Raw genomic sequence first — 25,711 nt, 5'->3', positions numbered from 1 at the left:
CCCAGTGCAATCAGACCGCTCACAATGGAAAACAAACACAGCGAGTAAATCTTCTGTAGCTAACAAAGCAGTTTCAATACAATGATCCTCAAGTTTTAGGTGTCCACTGATGAGGAGGAGAGAGAGGGAGGGAAATGGCGGGTGTCCCTGGGTGCTATGTGCTGTGAGCTCCTTCAAAACCATGAAACATACACGGACAGGTTAGACACCAAAGGGAAAGCTTCACACGCACAGCTCCACTGACAGACTAGGCTCAAGCGGAAAGATTTGCCGTCAGTCATTACAACTTCCTGCACGGGTTCAGTAAGCTCAGAGCCACACACATTAGTCGGCAACCGTTTGCTACAAACCTCCCAGAAACTGGAGAAGCTATTAGCACAGGCACATGCAACAGCCCCGGCACTGCAAACAGTTTATACTTACTGCATTCTGGTGCGGAGGGGACAGACACAAAATGCAGTCAGTTCTTAATTAGCAATGAACTTTCCAAGAGTTATTCACTGTAGTAAACAGCAGTGGCAGCATTGAAGCTATTTTTGTTGTTGTTGTTGTTTCGTTTTGTTTGTTTGGTTTTTTTTTTTTTTTTTTTTGAGTCAAAGTTTTTGTGTGTAGCCCTGGTTGTCCTGGAACTCAGTCTGCAGACCAGGCTGGCTTTGAACTTAAGATATCCCCCTGCCTCTACCTCCCCAGTGCTGGGATTAAAGGTGTGTGCCACCACTGTCCATAGGAGACTGCATTTCTAATTAGTAGAAAACTTTACATGAAGACACAGTCAACCTACAGGGCAGAGTCTCTCAAGGTGCATATGGCATATCAACTGTGTCTGCTAAGGAAGGGCTCTTCGGGATGAAAGGAGCCTGCCGGAAGTCCAATTAATCGTAAAGCTTTCCTGAAGCCTTGGGGCGCCAGAGCCCGCGCTTCTTAACTCAGTACAACATCTGTGTAAAGAATACATACATGCACACGCAAGGTCTGCATCTACCCGAAGAGTAGGGGACAAGGGTATTCTGGTCACAGAAAAGTGATGAGATCCTTCAAGGTCCGGAAGGATCCTCTTCTGTGGACCCATACTGTACCTGCCTTCAAAACCACTTCAAAGGCACAAGACGCTATCTGCCTAGCAATGGTCTAAGAACAAAAACTGAACTCGGCCACCTTACTGTTATGATAAAAATCACCCTCCCAAACCCTGAAATAATATAGAATACTCAGCCATCAATGCAGAAGTTAACTAATCTGCCCACTGAAATCAGCCTCTACTGCAATTGTATTCTTTACTCCAAAACCTGTCCCGGCCAGGGCAATAGTTACCGCCGAAACTTAAGGCTAACAATGTACATAAGGCTGTGTGTGGTGGAAACATTCAGGGATTTATTCAAACAAGTGCACTCAGGGTTTCTCTTGAATGATCCCTTTCAAGGATGCTCTGAACGTCCTCTGCGCTGCACAGACAGCTGTGTGGAACACAGGGGACCAGAACGGTGCTGGGGTTTGATGCTCCTTCACAATGTGCACACAGGGCAGCAAACACAAACTAACGCTTTAAACTCTGGGGCTTCCTAAAATGCCTTCTAGGCTCTGTGTCCATCCGACTGTGCTCCCAGCCTGATTCAGAGCTACTTTCCACTCCCAAGTGCCATCCACAACCGTCCTACATGGCATGGGTTTTAAAGATGAGTCCAGAAATATTGGCCTCTTTATATTCTTCTTCGCAAAAAAGGCAGCTAAGGCTATCTTGTATGTCTAAAGGCAACTACCTATTTTTTAAAAGTAGTACTTTTTATAAATAATACATATGAAAATTTTAGATACAAGAGACAACTTCCTACTCCGAGTACCAAGGATGGGGAGACTATAATTTTCAGGTAGACACTATATTCTGGAAACCAGGCAGTTTGAACACAAGACCATGATTTGTTGAAGCAAAATGTGCCATCAATTATAACACTGCCGAGGTGGGTTGTTTTTGTTTTTGTTTTTACAGGTCTGGCATTTGGATATAATGTATCAGATGGGGTTTCACCTTTACCTAGGAAGCCATAACACACAAAATGGCTGACTTACAGATAAAGCCATAGCTTATAAAAACATCCTAGCAACGACACCCCTGTTGGAAAGCCTCTGGGAGCCCCCAAGTGTCTCCAAAACTATCTCCAGTTGACAGAAGAAGGTAATGAATATGCTGAGCCACAATTACTCTTTAAAGCCACCATGCCAAGAAAGAGGCTCCAAAGCAGAAACTATTTTTTAGAAGTAAACATAAAAAAAAAAAAAAACCTCTTTAAAATATGTAAGAAAAACATTTAACATTAGCCATTTCGCCCTTCTAAACATTTAGCAAAATTGAGTAACTTTTTTCTAAGTAGGTAATGATCAAATATGATAAATTTTAAAAATGTTATTTTTAGTTCCTTAAATATTTATAAGTAAAGTATGATTTTTAAAAACTAACAATAACCCACCATACTCACATCTAATCCACAGTCAACATTTCCTTTTTTTCTAGACAGGGTTTCTCTATGTAGCCTTGGCTGTTCTGTACTCGCTTTGTAGACCAGGCTGGCCTTGAACTCACAGCGATCCGCTTGCCTCTGCCACCATGCCCGGCAGCATTTCCCTTTTTAAACCTACTTCATCTCCCTCCTCAATTGTAAGTTCTCCAGCATAGTAGGAAACTAGACCGGAAGGTGGTGACTACAGCCAGAATGAACTAGAGAGCATGCATTGCACCATGAGACAGACCTCCCAAGCTGACCGACTCCAGCCTGGGTGTCAGGCTGTTTTAGCTGCAGCCATGTGACATGTGGCCCACTGTATTTTTCACCTCACATGGTTCGTTATCGAGTTAACTTAGCCCTTTGCCTGGATGAGAGCATTTCAGCTGTACAGCAAGTGAAATAACAGCGACCCCACTCCTGCCTCAAGGTTCTAGTCATTGCTAATGTTCAAGGTGACCAGTAAACTGGCTGCCCATTTCAGTAACTTCTTACCAGATAAACCCTGAGGAATTTTTCACATTGCTCAGCTTACTTTTGAATGTGCTATAATTTTTTAAGTAATAGCACTGTTTTTTCTTTTTTCCTCCATTTTCTATTAGTTCTTTGAGAACTTCATACGAGGTATTTTGATCATGTTCACCCGTCCTCCCTCTCCTCAGCCCACTCATTCCTTAATGGACAAATTATAAAAACATCTAAGAAGTCAAAGACCAAAGTCTGAGTTAAAACAATGTTCAAACTTAATTGTGTGGGGCATCTGGACACAATTTTCTCCCTCCGGAAAGTGGATTTCTTATTCTACCAGGATGTAGAGCTACAGTGCTTTGCTCCTCCTCAGCTTCGCCTTTCTTTATCTGTGTTCCATTAATCTGTTTTCCAAACGGACAACAGATCACACACAGCCAGCAAGGCAAACTGATTCACCCTCTCGCACTAAATGGTTTTCAGGCAAATCTATGCGTCATCCTGCCACGGCTAAATGCTCGGTTCCCCCCATTTAGAGAGGGACCAAAGGGATGAAAGGTTTCCACCAGCTCAGCTGGAAAGTGCTTCCATGGCGACAGCCAGCGCAGCCATCGAGGCAGAACCGAGGAAATGCTCTGGCCCGCACTGTCCACTTTTACAGGGAAACCCATTGTGCTCTAAAGAGCGGAACTCTTACTTCCTGTAGTCCTGACGGAAGAACCAAGGCAAGAGTACTACCTGGATGGAAAACACAGAAACGCTTCGTTTGCACTGGCACAGACTCTGAACGCTCTGCTTACACCGACTCCTTGCACTTCAGCTTGTGATACTAACACAGTCTTAGCCAGCTGGGTTTTCTGTGACTAACCCACATGTTATACTGTCACTCAGAATCCAAGAGAGCATAGACTAGTATCTGGGATAGATATGTGACTGATTTATTAAAAGAAGAAAAAAAAAAAGAACCTTTACAATTATGAATAAAAAAATAGATAAAAGTATCTAAGATTATTGAGCCAAATTTTTATTCTAAACACATTCAAGTAAGTATGTTTATAAAATAAAAAAAATATTAAAGTCAAGTTGGCTGAAGACTAAATTGAGGAGATTTAGACAGGAAAATGGAGAAAACTATTAATTGCAATGCACAAGTCTGACTTCTCTCAAGGAATTAACAGTGGAAAAAGAAAGCAAAGTAAACAGGCACAGTGGGACATGCCTATAATCCTGGCAACTGGGGGACAGAGACAGGTAGAACTTCATAAATTGAGGCCAGCCTGGTCTACACAGTCAGTTCGAATTTTCAGGTCACCAGTTCTTGGCAGCAAGCAACTAAGCCATCCCTGGCAGCCTGGTTTTGTTAAATCCATCCATCTGTTCTGCATCTTAACAAGAGAGGTCTTCTACAGAAAGGTCTTATTAAAAAACTGTAGTTATCACTATCCTCTCAATCGTAAGCAATTTCTGGCTTCTTGAGTTAATAATGCTTAATTTTTAGAAAAGCACCTACTTCATGGAGAAGAAAAACGAACTCTTAATGATTTTATGTGGCTGCGATGGTCAGTTTTGACTGTCAACGTTGCACAATGTGGAATCACACGAGAAGGGAGCTTCAATAAGGGGTTGTCTACTAGAATGCCCCGTGGGTGGGCATGTCTATGGAAGATGCCTTGATGGAGTTCAGAGGGCCTGCCCATGGTGGGTGGTGCCATTTCCTAAGCAGGGGATTCTGAACTGTTTAAGAGCAAGCAAGCTGAGCGCTGGCGTGCATTCACGGTCCCCTACTCTTGACTGTGGATGCACTGTGACTGGCTGCCTCAAGTTCCTGCTGCCTTGACTCCCCCAGGAAGATGGGTGATAACCCCAGAAAGGTGAGCCAAATAAATCTTTTCTCTCTTAAGTTGCTCTTGTCAGGATATTTTTATCACAGCAACAAGAAAAGAAGCTAAGACAGTGGCCATCCGATACTTTGCTGTGGATATAGCTTACTGGATTTGCTCGTGGCAGAAAGTTTGTTTAAAGAGCGCACTCATAGTATGAACTCCAGCTGTGCTGGCGAGCGCCACTGCAGGAACAATCACGTTTACAGAGCATTTGGGCTCAACCTTGACTGTGCACTGGAGTCACGGGGAGCTGTTAAAGTACTACTGTCAGATCCTAGGCTAGCACAATCTAAACACAGGAGTTCTTGAAAGTTCCCCAGGCAGCCCTACTGTGTAGCTAAGGTTGAGGTGCTGACGCAGAGCATCCCTCTGTGGAAGAACATTTAGAAACACAGTCCACGAGGCTTCGAAACTCTGCCCTGAGCTGTACCACAGCTGAAACAGTGATGTTGTGATTTTCAGTGAGAAGAGCAAAGTTCAGCAAGAGGGGCCCGGAGCAAAACCTGAAATAAGTGAACTTTGAAGTAAATAGAGAAGATTCTCGGACTGCTGGAAGATAGTTCAAGCAGGACCAAGTCTAAGGACGTTTTGCTTACTGACATTCCACTATTGTTCTGACTGGGTGCACAGAGCAAGCATGCTCTAAAAAGCAGTGTAGTGCAGTTTCCTGGCTTCCTATGAGGGCGGTGTCCAGCTTCAGCAGCAACGGACCGTCATGTCTTAAAGCATCTGACAGGGACATCTCTTCCTTGTGTGCCACTGATACATGGCTCACCAGGCAGTTGATAAATAACAATTGTTGTTAAATGGCTTGTGAGATATACCCCCATTTCCTCTAAGAGCTGTTACCCTGTTTTCTAAAGCTAATATCATCTTAGATCTACTTAGAGGACAAAGCTAGCATAACCTCATTATCCTATCAAAATAGTTTCAATTGGGTCTGACAGTGTATACCTATAATCCCACCATGTGGGAGGCGGAGGCAGGATTGTCCATGAGCTCAAGGCCAACCTGGACTATGTAGTAAATTCCAGGCCAAACCAAAGCTGTGTGTAACAGGGCATTAAGAACACATCTGCCATCTTATGTGCAATAAGTTGTTCACTGGCAAAATTAATGTAAAACCTTGAATTTTAGGAGCATCAACTATCTTTTTCTTTCCATTTTCTATTAAAATCTATGTTTACCACCCAGCCAACTCATGAAACTATTTAAATTTAGACCAGTGTTCTACCAGCTCAAAGAGATCTATCCCCCTGCCAACAACAAAGAATGGCTCTCTCACCCGCCTATTTAGTGACAGGAACCTGGGATCTCGCTAAAGGGAATTAATTTAAGCACGGTAGTTTCTGAATGAATACAAGAATTTCCTCAATACACAAACCTCAATTTCCTCACTTTCATCAGGAGACCTGTGGCTTCCTTTGCAGATTTAGCCTAAGGGGCACCAACAAACAGGAACTTGGCTGAAGCCTAGCATTCCCAGATAGGGCCGTGGCCAGTGTGCACACAGAGATCTAGAAGGATCCCCAAACTGACCAAAGACGAGGAATGAGGTGAAGAGTGAGGAAATGGGGAGCTGGAGGCTTCTCACAACATTTGGGGGTTTTGTACATTTCCACATGTTGGGGAACCCATGTGTTTGGGGAGGAAAGTAAGGAAATGACCTTGGCCATCACCCTACTAGGAAAAGAAAGCGACAAAGGAGATACTGGGAGTTGGACCTTCTGTCTGCTCCTTGGCAGAAGTGGGCTTTGGCAGTTACCTGACCTTCAGGCCCCTTACTTTCTCATCTGTGAAGTGGGAAGAATAGCTACTTCCATGAAGCCGTTCTGAACACCAACAGCAGTTTCAACACTGTTTGCACTCAGAGAGCCCCGGGTAAGGGCTGAACAACAGCCCTCAGGGAGCAAACTCGAAGGAGAACGTACCACTACAAACAAGAGCGCTGTCAGCAGACGGAACCTGCTAGGAAGGCCTGGGGTGGCACACAAGAAGGGGCGCTGGACCTGCCTGTGATTCTGTGATTTTAATTTTTGGGAATGTGCATATTCTCTGGGAAAGCATTCTAGGCAGGGCTTGGTTACTTAAGAGTTCATAACCCATTATTGTGGTGGTAAGAAAGGAGTTTATGAATAGACTCATTTCCTTAAACCAAACTAGAACACTACTCCAAACTGCTTCCAAAAGTCAAATTAAGGAAATTCTGTATTAGTATAATGATTTTTGTTTGTTTGCTTGTTTTTTTGCTTTTTTGAGACGAAGCTTATCTGTGTAACAGAGTCCTGGCCGTCCTGAAACTTGCACTGTGGAACAGGCTGGCCTCGAACTCACAAGTTTCTCTTGCTCTGCCTCCCAAGGGCTGGGATTAAAGGCGGGTGTCACCATGCCAGGCTTGAGTATAAGATTTAACAGTTTAATTTGGAGTAAGCAAGCTCACTCTGAACTTCCGTGTGGAGTTTACTGCTGTGAGCTCACAGCAGAGCGTGGCTTGGGTGAGACTGAATGAGGCGTGTAATCCAACTCTGACCCCTGAGACTCAGGAGAATTAGACAGCTCTAGTTAGGCTATAAAAGCATCTGGCTTCCCCATTCCCCATAGTTTTTATGTTTCATTTTTCAAGCAATCTATAAATGACCGCATAGCCACAGGCACCAATGTCCACATAACATGACAGGCACATCATCAAGTAAAAATTTCAGAAGTGGCCTTGATAGTCTCCAAATGGTGGCTCAGTATGTATGCGTGCGCGTGCGCACACACACACACACACACACACACACACACACACACCCAAGACTATACTTGCACAGTGCTTACTTGTAGATTCAAAGTATAGTTATTTATAATAAGTTTTCCATACAGCATGACTTATTTTCTAACTGTTCCACTTTAATAATTGTAGTAATAGTTTAAAAAAAAGAAATCTTACCTCAAATATTTCAAAGCCATAAATGTCCAGAACACCCATGACCTTCTTTCTCACTTTGGTTTGTGCCTTAGAAAAACATTTCAAGATAATAAGTCAGTGCAGGCATAATACAGCACTGTGAGCAATGAGGAGGCACAGACTTAGACACGCTGTTTTGAACTACAACACCAATTCATCTGTTCTGTAGGGTCCTGGTGTGATATCCTTCAGAAACCCAGCAATATGACATGGCCACCAAGGGTCCCAGTGGCGCCTTATAACTAAGCAAGAATTCAGCAACTCTGAGCAAGTACAAAGCTTTTGAGGGTCGCCTTGTCCAATATCGTCACCTTAAGGAAGAACATACTAGTGCCTAGAAGAAAAGGCAGTCTTTTTAGTGGAGTGAGTGCAGCTACTCAGAAAACTGCTCACTGCTCTGCGAAGACCATGGGGCTGGCACCAATGAGGCCCAGAGTACATGGAAAAGCAAGAGGTACAAACCTCCCCTGCGCCCCGCAAAGCTCAATGCTACACAAGATCAACCCATCACTAGCACTCACATTGAATGTGATTTGACTTAAATGTTTGACTATAGAACTAAGCTTCTTTAATATGACGTTTACACTGTGAATTCCATTTATTTATTACAAATAATGCCTCGCAGAGATTCAGTACCTTAATGCTTTCGTTGATGCGGTTTACCAGCCATGAAAACAACCTGCTGTAGAGATTTTTAGCCAGGGCATCACGGGCATAATAAGCCTATTAAAAAGAAAAAGAAAAAAGGAAACAATTTAACATTAACAAGACTTTAAAAAGATTTAGACTATTTATTTCAAATTTCTTTCGGGGGCAACTTGTAATATGCAATGGATGAGTAGTCAGACTTTAAGAGAATTAGGCGAATGTTTCGCCCAGCCTCCATTTTTGCACACCAGGAAGTTAATTCTAAACACTACAGAAGTTTCTGTCGCAAAAATACTCATCCTAGTGTTACGGAACAGAGAAAAAGCAGGAGTGAGTACCAAGAAGAGGAAATTAAACACTCATGTGTACTGCGCAGATTCTATGTAGTGAGTCAAGAATTACTGTTAAGATAAATTGGTATATTTTCACTTTATAGAGAACGCATCTTGCTAGGCTGTGAAATATTTGTTGCTTTTCTTTCTTTTTTTTTTTTTTTTTTCTTAAAGACCATGGGCAGCAAATTGCCTGGTGAGAATAGAGCACCTCCTCCATATCACCAGACGCTTCCTAGTTAATACTAAACCCCTTCGGCCAAGCCAGGTGGTGCACACCTTTAATCCAGTTACTCAGGGAGGCAGAAGCAGGTGGTTTGCTGTGAGACTGAGGCCACCTGGTCTGTCTACAAAACGAGTCCTACACAACCAAGGCTACACACAGAAATCCTGTCTCCAAAAAAGCCCTAAATAAGTAAATACTAAACCCCTTTGGTTTAGTATTTTCTACCCCAAGGAAACCAGGTGTAGAAAATAGACCATTTGGGTTGGAGAGACGGCTTAGCAGTTAAGAGCACTGTCCATTCTCCCAGAGGTTCTGAGTTCAATTCCCAGCAACCACATGGGGACTCACAACCATCTATACTGGGATCGGATGCGCTCTTCTGGCTTGCGGGTGCACATGCAGTTAGAGCAGTCATATAAAATAAAAAAATATAAATAAACAGGACATTTGCTAGAAATTGGAGAGAAGGAAGGGAGAAGAGAAGAACAGGGAAAGGGAAAGAAAGGAGGAAGGGGAAGAAGAGGGAAGGAAGAGAGGAGGAGGAAGGGGGGAGGAAGAAGAAAGAAGGAAGGGGAGGAAGAGAGAAGGAGGAAGGGGGAGGAAGAAGAAAGAAGGGGAGGACGAGAGAAGGAGGAAGAGGGAAGGAAGAGGGAAGGAAGAGGGAAGGAAGAGGAAGGGGGAGGAAGAGGAAAGAAGGAAGGAGGAAGAAGAGGGAAGGAGGAAGGGAAGGAAGAGGGAAGGACGAAGGGGGAGGAAGAGGAAAGAAGGAAGGGGAGGGGAGGAAGAGGGAAGGAGGAAGGGGAGGAAGAAGAAAGAAGGAAGGGGGAGGAAGAGGGAAGGAGGAAGGGGGGAGGAAAAGAAGAAAGAAGGAAGGGGAGGAAGAGAGAAGGAGGAAGGGGAGGAAGAGGAAAGAAGGAAGGGGAGGAAGAGGGAAGGAGGAAGGGGAGGAAGAGAGAAGGAAGAAGGGGGAGGAAGAGGGAAGGAGGAAGGGGAGGAAGAGGAAAGAAAGAAGGAAGGGGAGGAAGAGAGAAGGAGGAAGGGGAGGAAGAGGGAAGGAGGAAGGGGAGGAAGAGAGAAGGAGGAAGGGGAGGAAGAGGGAAGGAGGAAGGGGAGGAAGAGAGAAGGAGGAAGGGGAGGAAGAAGGAAGGAGGAAAGGGGAAGGAAGAGGGAAGGAGGAATGGAGGAGGAAGAGGGAAGGGAAAGAGGAAAAGTCCAAGGTCACGCAAGACTCCACAATAGAAATGCATGCCGTCAGAACTGAGTCTGCAGGCAAAAGCGAATTTACAAGCTTGTCGCCTTTGCCCAACACCCTTTCTGTAGGTTTCCATTCTCCTAAAATAGGTGACACAACTGCCCAGAAGTGTGGAGTGCTGCCCATTCTGGCTATTTCTTAATCTCTCCCCTTTCTTCTTGTGAATTCAAGCCATCTCTAAATCTTTTACTTGCAAATAAGCCTATCTTAAAGTCACCCAGCTCCCCACCCTCGGTCTGATCTTGCAATATATAATGGAACTGGGTGACAGCACGTTCTGAAGTGCTCTTTTATAGTTCTTAAGGTAAACCCAATAGCCAGCGTTTATCTTCTTTGCTGCTTTAAAATAAACGCTCCATTTCAAAAGTCACAAACTCAAATGTTTTTAGACTGTGACAGAAATGACAGGGAAGCAGTGGGTCTGTATGGCTGGGGGCTGGGTTCTAGGGTTAAAGGCTCGCAAACTCTACATTTTAAAGGCAATCCAAATAAAAGCCAAACTATCCAGTGCTCAAGTAAAATCTACTCGTGAAGCTCTTCCTGGGCCCACCTACGGCTCTTCTTGTTGTTATTATTCTGGTACCCAGGACAACTGGAACCTGAACTGAGCTGTGTCCTGTGTACACTAGGAACCTAGAAAGCAGGAAGAACAGGGGCGTTGCTTCCGGTTAAGGATCACTGCTGTAATCACGTACGGAAGTGAGGGGCGACACTGTGGGTGCCGATTCACCACTCAGATCCTAAGCACACTGTGAAAACATCATGCTTTCCTGCTCTGCCGGATGTCCAGGTTGGAAAACCCCTGGTGGATTCTACAAGGTGGGTCACAGCCTGGAGGGCACAGAGGTCACATTAGCACAGAGAGCTCCATCTGAGGGAAGGTATGAGCAGAGAAAGGGAGGCCAGGAAATGGGGACTCGGGAGCCTGTTTCATCAGAAAGATCTCTTCGGATGGAGAGTATATGACATGTCAAGTACTCTCCATATGACATATGCATGATGGGCAAGCAAGGGGAAAGGCAGACACCAAGTAAAAGTAAACGGGACTCTTACAAAAACTCAGAAGCAACTAAGACAAGTCACGGTTTTCTCAGGAAGGGTCAGATTACAGAGGGCCCTTGAAGCTAAAGAGAGAAGGATCTAGTAGACACTGGAGACAGACTCCGCCTCAAGTGTCCACTGTCTCCGTATTAGTCATCAGGTCTGTAGAAAGAGCTAACTGCTTTAGGAGAAAAGGAGGCAGGAGGGCAAGAAAGATGTGACTGGAACCAAAGGTTGACAGAATAAACTGCCTCTGACAGAAAAGCTACCAGACAAGGCCAGCAACCTTAAAGAGCAGCTGCCACCCCAACTGCCACATGCCTGAGGGGCTCAGGCCAGATCTTTCGAGAGAAAGGTTTAAAAACTGTGGGGAAGTTTTACCAAATGATAAAAGCAAACTCAAACAACCTTATCAGCTATGAGGCAACTGGGTCTGGTCTGGAGAGGTTGAATCAAAGGCAAGAGGCAAATACCCCAAGAGCAGATCCGAATTCCACACATCACCCCCACCCCCACCCCAACCCTGGGTCTTACATACATAACAACTCCTCTGGCTGTTGAAAATGTCCAGATTTGATTGTTCTTTATATGTGACCTTTGCTTGTATCAGAATCCCAAACTCTTTAGCCCTCCCTCAGATCACAGAAGCTACCTCTCTAGAGGTATGGACAAAACACAAAAACAAAAACAAAACAAACAAAGAAACACAAAACCCAAACAACTTAAACAAGCCACCCAAGTCCAAGAACCCCTTGCACACATTCCCTAAGCCCAGCTTGATATCCCCAGCCATGACCTGAAACCCAAACCTCAGGCTAGAGCCAAGCCTGGCGGAGCTTGATGCAGGACCAATCCTGTCTTTCTTTCTTTTTGAAATACCATTTTTCCATTCTTTCTCATCTAAATCCTGCTATGTCTCCCCAAAGCTTTCCTTAAGTTTCAATTTCTTTAATAACGGGCTACTGTCCAGGCTTGTACTCCGCGAGCTTCCGACAGCTTCTCAAAGAAGTGGGTTGCTCATCACTATAAGACTGTGAACAGTCAGCTGGCTCAGACAGGTCTGAAGGCAGAAGCAGTTATTTAGGAGGAAAGAATAGCCCAGTTCCAGTGAGGGAAGGGCTGCTACAATCCAAATCTCCATACGGCAAAGCATTTCCAGAGCCACAGAAGTACAGAGACAGTAAAGGGTAGCAGGACCGGAACAGAGAGCTGAATAGATTCTACCCTGCTGTGTTACAGTGGCCGTAAAGTGCAATGGTTCCAATGCAACCATCCATGGCTGCTTGCAAGGAGGGGGAGACCAGAAGATACCGTAAACGAAGTGGGCCCGCGTGAGGAGTGTTATAGTAAGGCACTTAATGCTGGCCCAGGTCAGCACTGACTAGCAGTAAAGTGTCAGAGTGGCAGGACAAGGGGTTCGCACCCCAAGGGCCTCCCCATGTCACAGGGAGTGCATTTACGTTGCACATACAACTGCAGAAGCAACCCAGATACTGGTGTAGGAACACGTCTCTGGCCTCAGTGTGAAGAGCAGTGGGAGTTCAACACGGAAGGAAGAGAGTGCCTTTGACATGTGGGGTTCCTCTGTCTCCCAATTCTCTCCTCCTAAAACACTGAATCCATAGCCACCACTCCTCTCCTCCATGCCTCCACTTTCAGAGCAGATCCAGCAAGGCTCCAATGCGCGGCTCTGGATTGGTGGGTGTCCTTCCCTGACTGCCCGTATTTCCCCTGTTCCTTCCCCCTAGGCTCTGCTCTTCACAGCCAGCCAGGAGGACCCTTTGAAACGCGAGGCCCATCTCTACCGGAGATGCTGCTGGTGGTTCTCAGCTTGCCTTTCAGGCTGATGACCTTCCTTCCTGCCCCATAGACACTGATCTTCCTTGTCCCCGCTCTACACTCTGCTCTTTCTCCTAAGCCCTGTGTTGTGTCTACGGCCTATTACCCTAAACCCCCAGCACACTTTAGTTCTCAGCTCTCTGACGATGGAAAGCCTTATCTGTTTAATTTTCCTCCTCAATGTTCCTAATGTGTAAGGAGCATAGTAAAAAAAAAAAAAATGCCTTTTGGATAGGTAAAAAAAAAAAAATCAGGAACCCGACTACACCCAAGGCTGCACCTGTTAACTGGAACCCAGTAATGAGACACAGTCCTAGAAACCCCATGAGGCCCACTGGACAGTGTATAACCACAGACCAAGAGCGATGCTCTGCTACACACATCTTGAGAAGTGCCACCCTAATCTGCCCTGAGCTGGAGAGTCTCTCCCAGGATCCTGACCCTCAACCAGAGACTTCTGTTAGCTACTGGACCTGACCTTCAGCTAAGACATGTCACACAGGGCAGCAGCCTTGGGGTCACAGGTGTGGGACCATGGTTATGACTTTGGAGTGTGAGCCTTGTGTACTGAGCCACAGCATAATAAAACGTAACTTCTGTTATACCCAAATATGTATACACCTTCCTGCTCATGACCCAATGCCTAGAACAGTAAGTGGACTACAGCGCGACCAGGAGGGAATGGCCTGCAAAATAACATTTCACATAAAAATAACGCCACCACTTAAGAAACCCTTTCTTCTGCATGTCGCAGTGTACCCACCTGAGCCACGTTCAGGGTGGTTGAAACCTTCTCCTGCTTCGCTTCGACTGTTCGGAAACTGAACGCTCTTTCCAGAACCAGCTGATCGATGCTGGTCAGCTCACAAATTTCTTTTAACTCTGTTGGGGGCATAGGAAGACAGGAATGGTGACTCTGTGTGCTCAAGTCCTCCGCGGTTCCTTCCAAATCATACTCAAGTGTATAAACATGTATGAATTAGAAGGGTGAAAACCTCACTGCAGGGTGGGAGGGGGGAACGGAAGGAGAGGAGGGAGGGGAGACCGGAAGGAGAGGTGGGTGGGGCCAACAATCGGGATGTAAAGTGAATATATAAACTAAAAGAAAGACACACACATGGAGGGAGGGAGGGAAAGAAAATTTCACTGTAATAGTGGAATAGTATCTCTATTGAGTTTCACTAGTCAGTTTTGTCACACCTATGAGAAGTCCAAGGTTTGCTTTCTAGATTAGAAACTGGGCAGACGTTCAAAGAAAGTTCTCATGCCAGCCACGCTGCTTCTGCACTGACTTACCATTTTTATCTTTGATTTTGCTTTCGTCCAAACCATTCACTCGTGATTCGGGCTTGAACTCGATGTTCCCCAGTTTCAAAACAGTGGCTACCACCTCCAGGACAGACTCGGCCTCGTGATCGCTGAAGCCCACGATCTGCATGGCATTCTGGAGGGGAGAGAAGCACCCGCTTTCCTTCTACACTTCAGTACCTGTCGTTGTTTTGTTGTTACCATTTGCTTGTTTTAACAAATAATGAAACGTAATGAATAATATCACAGATTTATATCTGAAGTAAAAAAAAAAAAATTTAAAACACAAAGCAATTATCTTGCTCACTGGTTCCAAACTGTGACTTCAGGGCCTCCCAGGTGCCATGCACATTTATGGCAGAGGCCCAGGCACTATACACACTATGGCAGAGTCCCAGGTGCCACACACACTTATGGCAGAGTCCCAGCCACCATGCATACTTATGGCAGAGTCCCAGGCACCTTGCACACTTATGGCAGAGTCCCAGGCACCTTGCACACTTATGGCAGGGTCCCAGGCACCATGCACACTTATGGAAGGGTCCCAGGCGCCATGCACACTTATGGCAGGGTCCCAGCCACCATGCATACTTATGGCAGAGTCCCAGGCACCTTGCACACTTATGGCAGGGTCCCAGGCACTATACACACTATGGCAGAGTCCCAGGTGCCACACACACTTATGGCAGAGTCCCAGCCACCATGCATACTTATGGCAGAGTCCCAGGCACCTTGCACACTTATGGCAGAGTCCCAGGCACCTTGCACACTTATGGCAGGGTCCCAGGCACCATGCACACTTATGGAAGGGTCCCAGGCGCCATGCACACTTATGGCAGAGTCCCAGGCACCATGCATACTTATGGCAGAGTCCCAGGCACCTTGCACACTTATGGCAGGGTCCCAGGCACCATGCACACTTATGGCAGAGTCCCAGGCGCCACACACACTTATGGCAGAGTCCCAGCCACCATGCATACTTATGGCAGAGTCCCAGGCACCTTGCACACTTATGGCAGAGTCCCAGGCACCTTGCACACTTATGGCAGGGTCCCAGGCACCATGCACACTTATGGCAGGGTCCCAGGCGCCATGCACACTTATGGCAGAGTCCCAGGCACCATGCACACTTATGGCAGGGTCCCAGGCACCATGCATACGTATGGCAGGGTCCCACGAGCCATGAACACTTATGGCCCAGTCCCAGGCACCACACACACTTATGGCAGAGTCCCAGGCACTGCACACACTTATGGCAGAGTCCCAGGCGCCATGCACACTTATGGCAGAGTCTGGTACACAGACAGGCAGACAGAGGTGAAGACTGAGAGCTGAGCGCTCCTCCCCGCTTTCAGTCAACCAGCTGCTTTCCATAGATTTTTTTTTGTTTTTTTCCCCCCACATTGGGCTTCTGCTTCTAGAAACAAAACCAAACAAGATGTTTCCACAACCTCCAGCTGCAGAAACAACCTTGCTTATTTCACACAGGAGGAAACACCAGTTTGCAAAGGTGAGGTGCGCAGAGGACACTCCTTCATTCACAAATGCAAACAGAGAACCAACTATGTGCCAGGGAAAGTAGTTACAAAACTGGCCTTGGAATCAAGTTTTGAGCAAAGTCATGTCCAGACTATTGCTTCCATATGCGGCTGTTTATACACCACCGTACAAGGGCACGCTGAGAGATGCTCTCCTCTGAGAACAGCTGGCATAATCATTGTCTGTGTGTGACAAGTCTACACAGCAGTGGGAGTATTGTGCACTTCTTGGTATGGAAACTCTCAAACATACACCTGAGTGGCAAGAACCAGGAAAGGACCCCACAACCTCTCCAATCAGTTTCAATCTTGCGTCACCTCCTCCCGCTCCTCCCCTCAGCCTCAACTGTCTCACTTGGAAGTAAATCCCAGTTGCCCTAATGTCATGATGGAAGGAATTCTAAAAGTGCCTGCCACAAAAAGACGGAAAACATAAAGAGTAAAAGTCATTTCTTTCCTAATGAATGAGGAATGCGGAGTCTTCCAAAGTGTACATCATTTTCTAGATCTGCTTAAAAACAAGATTTTTTTTTTTTTTTTTTTTTGCCTATAAATACTTTGGACCTAATAGGACCCAAGGGCAGTTTTCACATTGGGAAATTAGCTTTGGCTATAAAAATACTTAGACTTTCAACACACAGTGAGGGTCAAGTCCCAGGACAATAGATGAAGGCTCCTTTTCACGAAGAGTAAAGCAGCGTGCTGTAGTAAACAGGGCCTTCAAAACTGTATATGGGGGCTGGACAGATGGCTCAGTGGTTAAGAGCACTGACTGCTCTTCCAGAGGTCATGAGTTCAATTCCCAGCAACCACATGGTGGCTCACAACCATCTATAATGTGATCTGATGTCCTCCTCTGGCCTGTAGGTGTACATGTAGGCAGAGCACTATATACACAATAGATAAATAAATAAATCTTTAAAAACCGTATATGGTTGTTGAGCTAGCGTGAAACCAAAATAATAAAAACATAATGAATACTTGGGTGTGCCTAAAGCCTTGGGGAGCGTAAATTACAATGTAATGGAAGCTGAGCTGCAAGCAGTTTGGCTCAGCAGCACGGGTTACCCATGATACAGTGGAATGAAGGCTCTTCTTACCCGAACAGTTCTGAAATTGGCAGCGTCGTCCACACCATTAACTTTGGCAGAGTCCAGACTCAGGTAGTTGTATCTGCTGAAATCCTGCTCGAGCTTTAGCTTGTCTGTTGAGTCACGCATACAAACCCATAAGTCATTTTAATAATGTACTGCTCCCCATGATTTCATTCCTTACCCTCCAGATAAAATGTTCCTTGTATTATGTATCAAATCCACAATAGAAACTGATACACAGTTTAGGAGTTGAGATGCTTTTAGGTCTTAGATAGGTGTTCTAAGTTGATAGTGACAATATGTGATGGAGACTGATTTACATTCAGAATTTCAGAAGCACCAAGATAGGAGAGATGTCTTCTTCAAGGCTGTCAAATACAACTAGCCAAAACACTAAGAATGTAACATTTATATAATTCCTGATTGTGACATGGTTCTTCTTGCCATAGGTAAGCTATTGTATATATGTGTGATAATATAAATGTATACGCACAAAAACAATTCTTAAAAAAGAGAAAAGAAACAAAGAGTAGTCAAACAAAATAGCTCTGGAAGAAAAAAAAAGAAAAGAACTGATGCATAAAGATCAAGAGCAGCTTCTCCTGAAACCCACTTTCGTAACTGTTGCTGGGAAATGTTGGGACAAGGAATGGATAAACACAGGGAGTGGAAAATGTTCTTTATATAAGCTGGCTTTGGACTCATATGAATTATTTTGGAGTGATAGATCCTCAACGATAGTAAGACAGGGCAGAGGCTCTGACCGTTTCGGGACTCTGTGTGGGGAAACTGCCACTGGCGGCCGCAGGCTCTCATTAGATCAGTGGATTGCAAGGGCAGCCATGAGAGCAGTCTCCCCACCTATACCCTTTCCACCCCCTGCCAATGTACACACAGCGGTTAACTCCGCCAGCTTTAATGTGCACATGCTGGTGATGACAGGTAATCTTCGCTGTCAACTCAACTTGGAATCCTCTAAGAGGCGTACCTCTAGATGTTAGGCAGAGTGAGCATGGTGAACCCCGGGATTCACCTCTCTGAGCAGGTATGGGTAGACTCCGAGTCCCACTGCTACATCTGAGAACACTGACGCCACCACCCCCTCCCTGTCACCCCCAACCCCATGCACTGTGAGCCGCATCAGCCTTTCCCCAGCTACACTCTTCTCCCTAAGTATAAGTCACAGAAATAGGAAAAGTAGCGAACACAAGAGGTCATCTCCCTGAATGTGGCTTCCTTCCCATAGCTCTTCTAGTTTGAATGATTTCATGATGTAGCCAAGAGCTATTAAATAATTTCCTTGTGACCTTATATCAATTCTCTAAAAATCTCTGATAGTCAGATGTTAATTCTTCTATGGCTACAAATATCTTCCCTATGACTTTAAAAAATGATTACACCTATTTATTTACTACACATTTATGAGTGCATATAGGTATGTATGCATGTATGCATGTATGTATGTATATACATGCATTTGTATCATGGCAAGGGTGCAGAGGTCAGGACAGCTTGTGGGAGTTGGTTCTCTCCTTAGGCCACATGCGTCCCAGGGGTGGAACTGGGATGTCAGGCTCGGCAAGTACCTTTGTCCACTGAGCCACCTTGCCCGCCGCACTCCCCATGCTTTTTAAATCTTCACTGAGAAAAGTCTTAGACAATTGTAGACCTTTACTACGTTGCCAATTCTCTTTCATTAGGTGTTCTAGTCCTCCATTTTGACTGTAAATTTGTGAGAGGCCTTCCCCAACTCTAAGGGCTTAGCACATGTGGGGCACATGACTTGGCCCCTGGTGAGATACAGAAATATGAAAGAAATCCTGGGGCGTGGTAGAAGACACCAGAACAAGATGAAATGAAAGTTCCACAGGGAAAAAACATACAGAGTGGGTGTCGTAGAGAGTGTTTCAGAAAATGCTGTGACAATAAAAAGCAAAGACAGAAATGTAGACTTACGGAGGAGCTCCTCAGAGGCACCAGACAGCAGCTGATAGAACACGTGGAAGTTTCTTTCACCTCTCGGCTGCTTAACAACACGAGATTTCTCTAAAAGATCTAAAAGCCAAAAAGCAAACAAAACTAAATTGTATAGAATTCACACTGCCTTTAAACATGGCATACTTGCTCTCTCTCTTTCATCAGTTTTATACTAATGAAATAGAACAATAAAAGAAGCCATGTTTTAACTTCTACTTTGAAAAAGAAGCACAACTCAACTAAAATCAACTAAATTGCCAAATAAAGCAGTTATATTCAACAAGTACATTCAAGATAATAGCTTTTAATACTAATATCCTATTTTAATGGTCATATTAAAGACTTTAAAATGTAATGCTACAAATGAAAGAATTGAAATGCATCATTCAGACACACATAATAATCAAAATGCTAAAAAGAACAAACTGTGAGGTCCTGCCGTTTTATAAGGCATTGTCACCCAGGCAGGGCTATCGGGGGCTATCAGGGGCTCAGGTGTGAAGTTGGAACATCCGATCCAGCCGCATATTCCAGGCTCCACATTGTATGCACACTCCACCTTCTGGGAGAATTACAGCGCCGTTTTCCAGATCTTCAAGTATTAGGGTTTTGTGTAATCTGACAAACACTCCAGATACTTTTTCATTTCTTAAACTTAAGGTCTCATTAACTTTTGACACGTTTCCCCAGAAATGAGAAAATAATAACAAAGACACAAGAAAGGAGTCATCGTGACAAAATACAGACAGCAGTCTCCTCCTGACTAGAATCCTGCTAACCCCTCACTAGGGACACAAGAGAGGGTCTGAACTCTGCTGACAAAGGCCAATTTTAACTGTAAAATTCTTCCTTATACATTTACACTTTTAGCTGTAAACCGCCATTGTTTAGCGACACTCTAAGCGGTCAGTTCTCTTTACTGATGTTACTGGCATGCTTAGTCCTAATCACATTGAAACCCCAATGTTATTTAATGGTGTGAGGTTAAAAGAGTGCCAGGCAGGCTCCGGAAGGATGTGCGCTGACGGTTTCTATGTGTATCTGTGGCATCTACAAGAGCACTTGACGTAGGAGATAATTTAACAATGTAGCTATGGCGGATGGGAACTTAACAATGTAGCTATGGCGGATGGGAACTCTAGTGTGTTCAAAATACATGAGGTTGTTTCTAAGAATTACGAGATAGGATGCAAGACCTATTCCTAGGCAACTGGAGAAAGAAAGAAACATTTCAGCACCACAGTATTAGAAATGAGATACTGTACATCTTTTATGTTTATCTCCAGGGGTCACGAACTTGAGAGACTGTGATGCCCCAAACTACCGTAAAGAATGATGAGTTGGGCATTTAGAAAAAAGGAGAGGCAGGAAGCGAAAAGCACAAAGCAGTAACTTAGTGGGGAGCAGTGCACAATATTCATCATGCAAAAAAATGAAAGTTCAAACAATTAACAGGTACACATGCGTACGGGAACATATATGGGTAAAAACACACGTGGTTTTACTTACGAAGCAGTCAAGCTTCTACAAGATTGTAACAGTACTGCACAGTTCTAGAACAAAGAACTCAGGGGCAGATTCTTTGAAGAGAAGCTAATCCTGAAAGAGAATCACCACACCCAGAAGAAAGTAACTGACTACGTGGGAAATACAAACAAGGGCCGTGTTCTGCGTTGTCCGTTCCCACACACATTCCTTCAGTGGGATCATTGACACTCACCCACTAAGCACCAGGAAATAGTCAGGAATGAGCAACGTGAAGGCTTTCTTCCTCGTGGCTTACAAGTCCCACGTCAGTGACCGTGCCACAGAAACCAACACAAAAGTCTTTCCAGGTGACATAAGTTGACGGCTGTGGAGATGGCTCCGTGGATAAAGCACGTGCCAAGCATGCATGATGACCACAGTTCGGATACCAGGAATCCAAGTAAAACCAGACGTGGCACGGCATGTCTGTACTCCCTCCATTTCCAGTGAGATGGGAGGAGCCAGGAGAAACCTCAAAATCTCATGAGTCAGCTACCTGGTATTTCTCATGAGTCAGCTACCTGGTACTGCATCAGCGAATATGATAGCCTGCCTCAAACAAAGTAGGAGAGAGCCAAGACCCGAAATCATCTTCTGACCTCTACACAGGCACCATGACATATGCATGCTCTCCCCCCCCCCCATTCATTCACTCACTCACAGAAAGAGACAACAAGCTGCTATGACTGAGAAAGTAAAAGGGTGAAGAAGACAAAGTAATTAAGATCTCCAGGCTCTTTTCAGGCCCCTTAGTCAAGGGACAAACAGGCTTTGCAGCACTTAAACATCATTTCTTTCTTTCTTTTCTTAATGTTTTATTTTTTTAATTTTAATTTTAATTTATGTCCATTTGTGTGGAAGTGTCAGATCTTGGAGTTACAGACAGTTGTGAGCTGCTATGTGGGTGCTGGGAATTGAACCCGGGTCCTTTGGAAGAGCAGGCAGTGCTCTTAACCACTGAGCCATCTCTCTAGCCCAAATGTCATTTCTCATGCTTCAGGACATAAAATAATACCTTCACAATAATACCTTCACTGACACACTGTTCACACTGCAGCAACTGCAACACACTGCTTAGCCTGGCCCCTGGCCTCTTTGAAATGTTCAGACAATGGAGGATGTAGAAACAGCAGTAGCTGTTAAAGACCAGCGTGTGACAAGGAATGCTGACTGACTGAAATGTACTTGACCTACACGTGTACTGATTATGGTTGGCAATGATGGCCATATTCAAACATGGCTCATGGTGCACGTGTATAAAAGGGAAGGCGAGGCAGAACTTCAGCTTCCTTCCCGTTTGTTAGCATACGCAGCCCTGAGCGCGGCCTCTGAGGCTGACTGTCACCTCTCCTTTATAGATGAGAAAAGGAGGCCCATGTCATCCGGACAGACTGTGAACCCAGAGCTTAGCTTACTGGGGTTCATGGCTAGGCTCTGTAATCTTTCAGGAATAATAAAAATAAATAAATAAATAAATAAAAGAATGTAAACCACTTAAGCATTTGGAAAACGACAGACTTTATATGACATCCATGAATTCGCTAAGCAACTCCCTCACGAAATGAGGAAGCTTTTATTGCAAAGCCGTTGAAGGTTTTACTACTTACCGTGCCTGCTCTATTACCCCAGGTCCTGTTTCAGTTTTTTTTATGACTTTTCATGTAAGTCATAAGCTTCCAGGTAGAAAAGTAATTAGAGGAGATGTTTGCCCCCCAACTAATTTACTAAGACTTGAAACCTTTCCCTGTTGGTGTTTTGTGCTGAGCGAGCGTGTACCAACACAAGCAAACAGCACACAGCCACATCAAATAATTATTACTCCAAGTGGCAGCTGTAAGCACAGTTCACTGCAGGGACTTCTTACCTGACCACGATAGTTTACTCAAATGTGACCTGAATACAGTGAAAACAGAGCACACCCCCCCCCCCCATTCTCTTCCGTCTGCAGAACTCCTGCCAGTACCAGCTGGGCCTCAGCTAGGGAGATTTACAGAGGTTATTATTACCAGATACCAGATACTTAGTACAGCAGAGCATCTGACACTCTCCAGATACCCCAACACCACTGTATCTTTTTTAATACTTAAAAAAATATATATTTAATTTTATTTTAGTGTGAGGGTGTTGCCATTGGAACTGGGATTACAGACAGTTGTGAGCTGCCATGTGGTGGCTGGGAATTGAACCCGGGTCCTTTGGAAGAGCAGACAGTGCTCTTAACCACTGAGCCATCTCTCCAGCCCCGCCACTGCATTTCAAGACGAGAAGTTCAACATAAATTCACATCATATAGAGATAAACTCATAACAATGAGGACAAAGGGACACTGGAACCAGGATTTGCTCCCCTACTCAACAAGCCATCACCAACTGACTGCACGCACAAACACACACACACACACACACACACACACACACAAATCAGGCCTTCACTTTAAGGGCTTTCTAATTTTGAAAACTTACTAGCTAAACCACAAGATGGCCATGTGCTTGCTCATGTCTTATAACATCTTTCCTAGGCAAATTGTGAAAGAAATAAAATGCCCACCATTGCCCCTGCTGGAAGATAAAGCTTTTATAAATCGGCAAAACAATTAAAATGAGTTAAAAAAAAAAAATGAAGGGTTGGAAAGAAAGAGGAGGAGGAGGAAGAGAAAGAAGAAGAAGAAGAAGAAGAAGAAGAAGAAGAAGGAGAAGAAGGAGAAGAAGAAGAAGACCTCATCACCCTGGGGCATAACAAAAAGATTAGATTGCCTGGGAAAAACGTCTTTGTTTTATACCTACTCTCTCCCCTAGGAAAAGAAGAGGCCCCATACTGAATGGAACCACAGCAGAGGCTGCAGGCACTGTCCTTGGTGGCCTCCTCATCTCCACTGATGTTTTGGCTGTCCCTCCCTTCCAGTCACTGACCAGATGGAGAGAGGGGAACCTGAGGGCAGGTGTTATTTACAACTGTCCATCCAAACAAGCAGGTGTTTAGAAATTAAGGAAACAATTAGACCTCATCAATGGTTGCTACTATAGTTAGGTCAGTAGAGTATATTGAACAGGAAACAAGAAAAAGGAAGAGGTCCAGTTCTCGGTAAAGGCTTACGGAAGAGTCACCTTTGTCTCAGTTTTACCAATGAGGATGGGATAACTCTGCAAGCCCATGACTCATAATGCTGACTGCCCCAGAGTCCCCACACCTTCCCTCTGGTGGTTCCAGATGAACTCTTGGGAGAAAATATCTGTTTCATCTAACGCACTCAGGCCTCACCTCGTCATTAAAGCAAAAGGCTAGTTCAAACAGTGTGTGCCTTAATGTAAGAAACTACCATCATTACTCAGTTTTAGCCATTTTTCTGCTGGGGGATGGTCTGATGTATTTTGATGTTAATTACAACTTGCTGTCTGTGTGACCCAACCTTTTGTTTAATAAAAAGCCATGCCACCTGGGCAGGGCAAAGGAGATAGGTGGGGCTAGGAGAGAGGAATTCTGGGAAGAAGAAGGACTGCCAGGAGGAGGAGAGACTTGAAGTGAAGAGAGGAAGGCTGCCATGGGTTAGATGGAGGCACATGGCCGGCGACGTGGATGGAGAATCCGGCCCAGAGGAGGAAGGTAGGCAAGTGTTTGGGATTATGGATGGGAAATAACTTGATAGAAGTTATTGGACACAGATGGCATGGGATTGAGGCAGGGATTGCCACTATGGGAGGTAGTTGTGGGGACTGATATCTGCCCTGCCCCAGGTTAACTAAGGCTATCTTAAAATATAACAAGTGTCTGTGTCTTGACTGATTACTAGCCAGGCCTACAGATAATACAGGTAATACATACAATTTTAAAACAATATTTTTCTCCTTGTCTTAAATAATTAACCCTCCAACTACCAAATAACCAGGAATTACTGAGCGGAACTCAATGTTTCCACTGGAAAACTCCAAACACAAACATGGGTTTACTCGTGTATTAGGAACTCCATTTTAAAATCAATACAATCCTTGAGATCGGGTCTCCGAGACACGTGAAGCCTGGTGGGCATGTCAGGCTGCCCACCAAGAAGGCAGAAGCCCTGGGACCAGCCATACTGATGTCTGAATACTCTCTGTTGGGCCTCTGCTAACTAGTGTTTAACAGAATGCAATCTGTTTCAGAAATCTCTCCTGAACGCAGATAACTGATTCTATCCTCCTGAATTGATAATTGGCAATACCCTCCTGAAGCAGGGGCCTGCATTTACCATACTTTGTTGCTCAACCTATGGCAGGAGTTTTAAGACTAGGCAAACAGGATAAGAGTCCAGCTGCAGCATGGTGAGAGTCAGGTTAGAGTCCCTGCATATTGTTTGTAGGTTATGGGGTGTCGGGGGGCGGATGCAAGTCCTTTCCAGCTAGACTAGTGACATAATCAGTTTGACTGAGAGACCCTGGCTCAACGAATACAATGGAAGAACAACTGAAGATGTTTCCTGACATCAACTTTGGGTTTCCACATGCACGTGTACACACACACACACACACACACACACACACACACACACACACACGCACACGCACGCGCGCGCGCACACACACACACACTTAGGGAAAAAATGTGAATAAAGCTCAGCCTAGTTTTACAAACAAGATAGTATGCTATCCTAATTTGTAAAAACAATTTGTGGCCATAAAGAAGACAGATTAAAAGCAGGTAGGCCCTATTTACCGGTAGGTAGATATTCACTGGCTACCAAGATGGCTGATTCATCTATAGGGTTCTTCAAATCCATCTCGTGCATATGGTGTCAAGAAACAAATCAGGTCAGTTTCCTTGAGAATGTACAGGATTGGGCAGTTTCACTCCCAATCAATGATTTGCCATCAATAAAGTCAAAGATATTAGACAAAAGAACAAAGCTGTAATGGGTCTTACACAACATGAAAAGAATAAAATCATGTTCCATGTCCTACAGTGGTGAGAATGATACCACACGAGGTTAAACAACACACCAAGAGGAGACAACATACAAAGGCAGGGAAAACAAACAAACAAACAAACAAAAAACGGTACCATAAACTCAAAAGAAATGCCAGAGAAAAGGAGTCACAGGCACAATGCCACCTCGACCTTCCGTGGAGGGCCAGCTCATTTCCTCCGCCTCCGTGCTTCTCT

The 25,711-nt window shown here is 44.8% G+C and overlaps 1 protein-coding gene across 4 annotated transcripts in view; it reads right to left on the bottom strand.

The window, feature by feature from the left end:
* The window catches only part of Myo1b (myosin IB), a 177,605-nt gene that overhangs the window by 36,991 nt on the left and 114,903 nt on the right, over positions 1-25,711 (bottom strand). For all 4 annotated transcript variants that reach the window (XM_051153807.1, XM_051153806.1, XM_051153808.1 and 1 more), the window contains exons 8-13: positions 19,031-19,129; positions 17,081-17,184; positions 14,431-14,578; positions 13,898-14,016; positions 8,433-8,519; positions 7,779-7,844 (exon numbers count right to left, since the gene is read on the bottom strand). In XM_051153807.1, the coding sequence (XP_051009764.1) occupies positions 7,779-7,844; positions 8,433-8,519; positions 13,898-14,016; positions 14,431-14,578; positions 17,081-17,184; positions 19,031-19,129 (623 nt within the window). The remainder of the gene's footprint in view (positions 1-7,778; positions 7,845-8,432; positions 8,520-13,897; positions 14,017-14,430; positions 14,579-17,080; positions 17,185-19,030; positions 19,130-25,711) is intronic.

Source organism: Acomys russatus, chromosome 12 (assembly GCF_903995435.1).
Source record: "Acomys russatus chromosome 12, mAcoRus1.1, whole genome shotgun sequence".
Lineage (NCBI taxonomy): Eukaryota > Metazoa > Chordata > Mammalia > Rodentia > Muridae > Acomys > Acomys russatus.
This window is presented reverse-complemented; position numbering and strand designations above follow the sequence as displayed.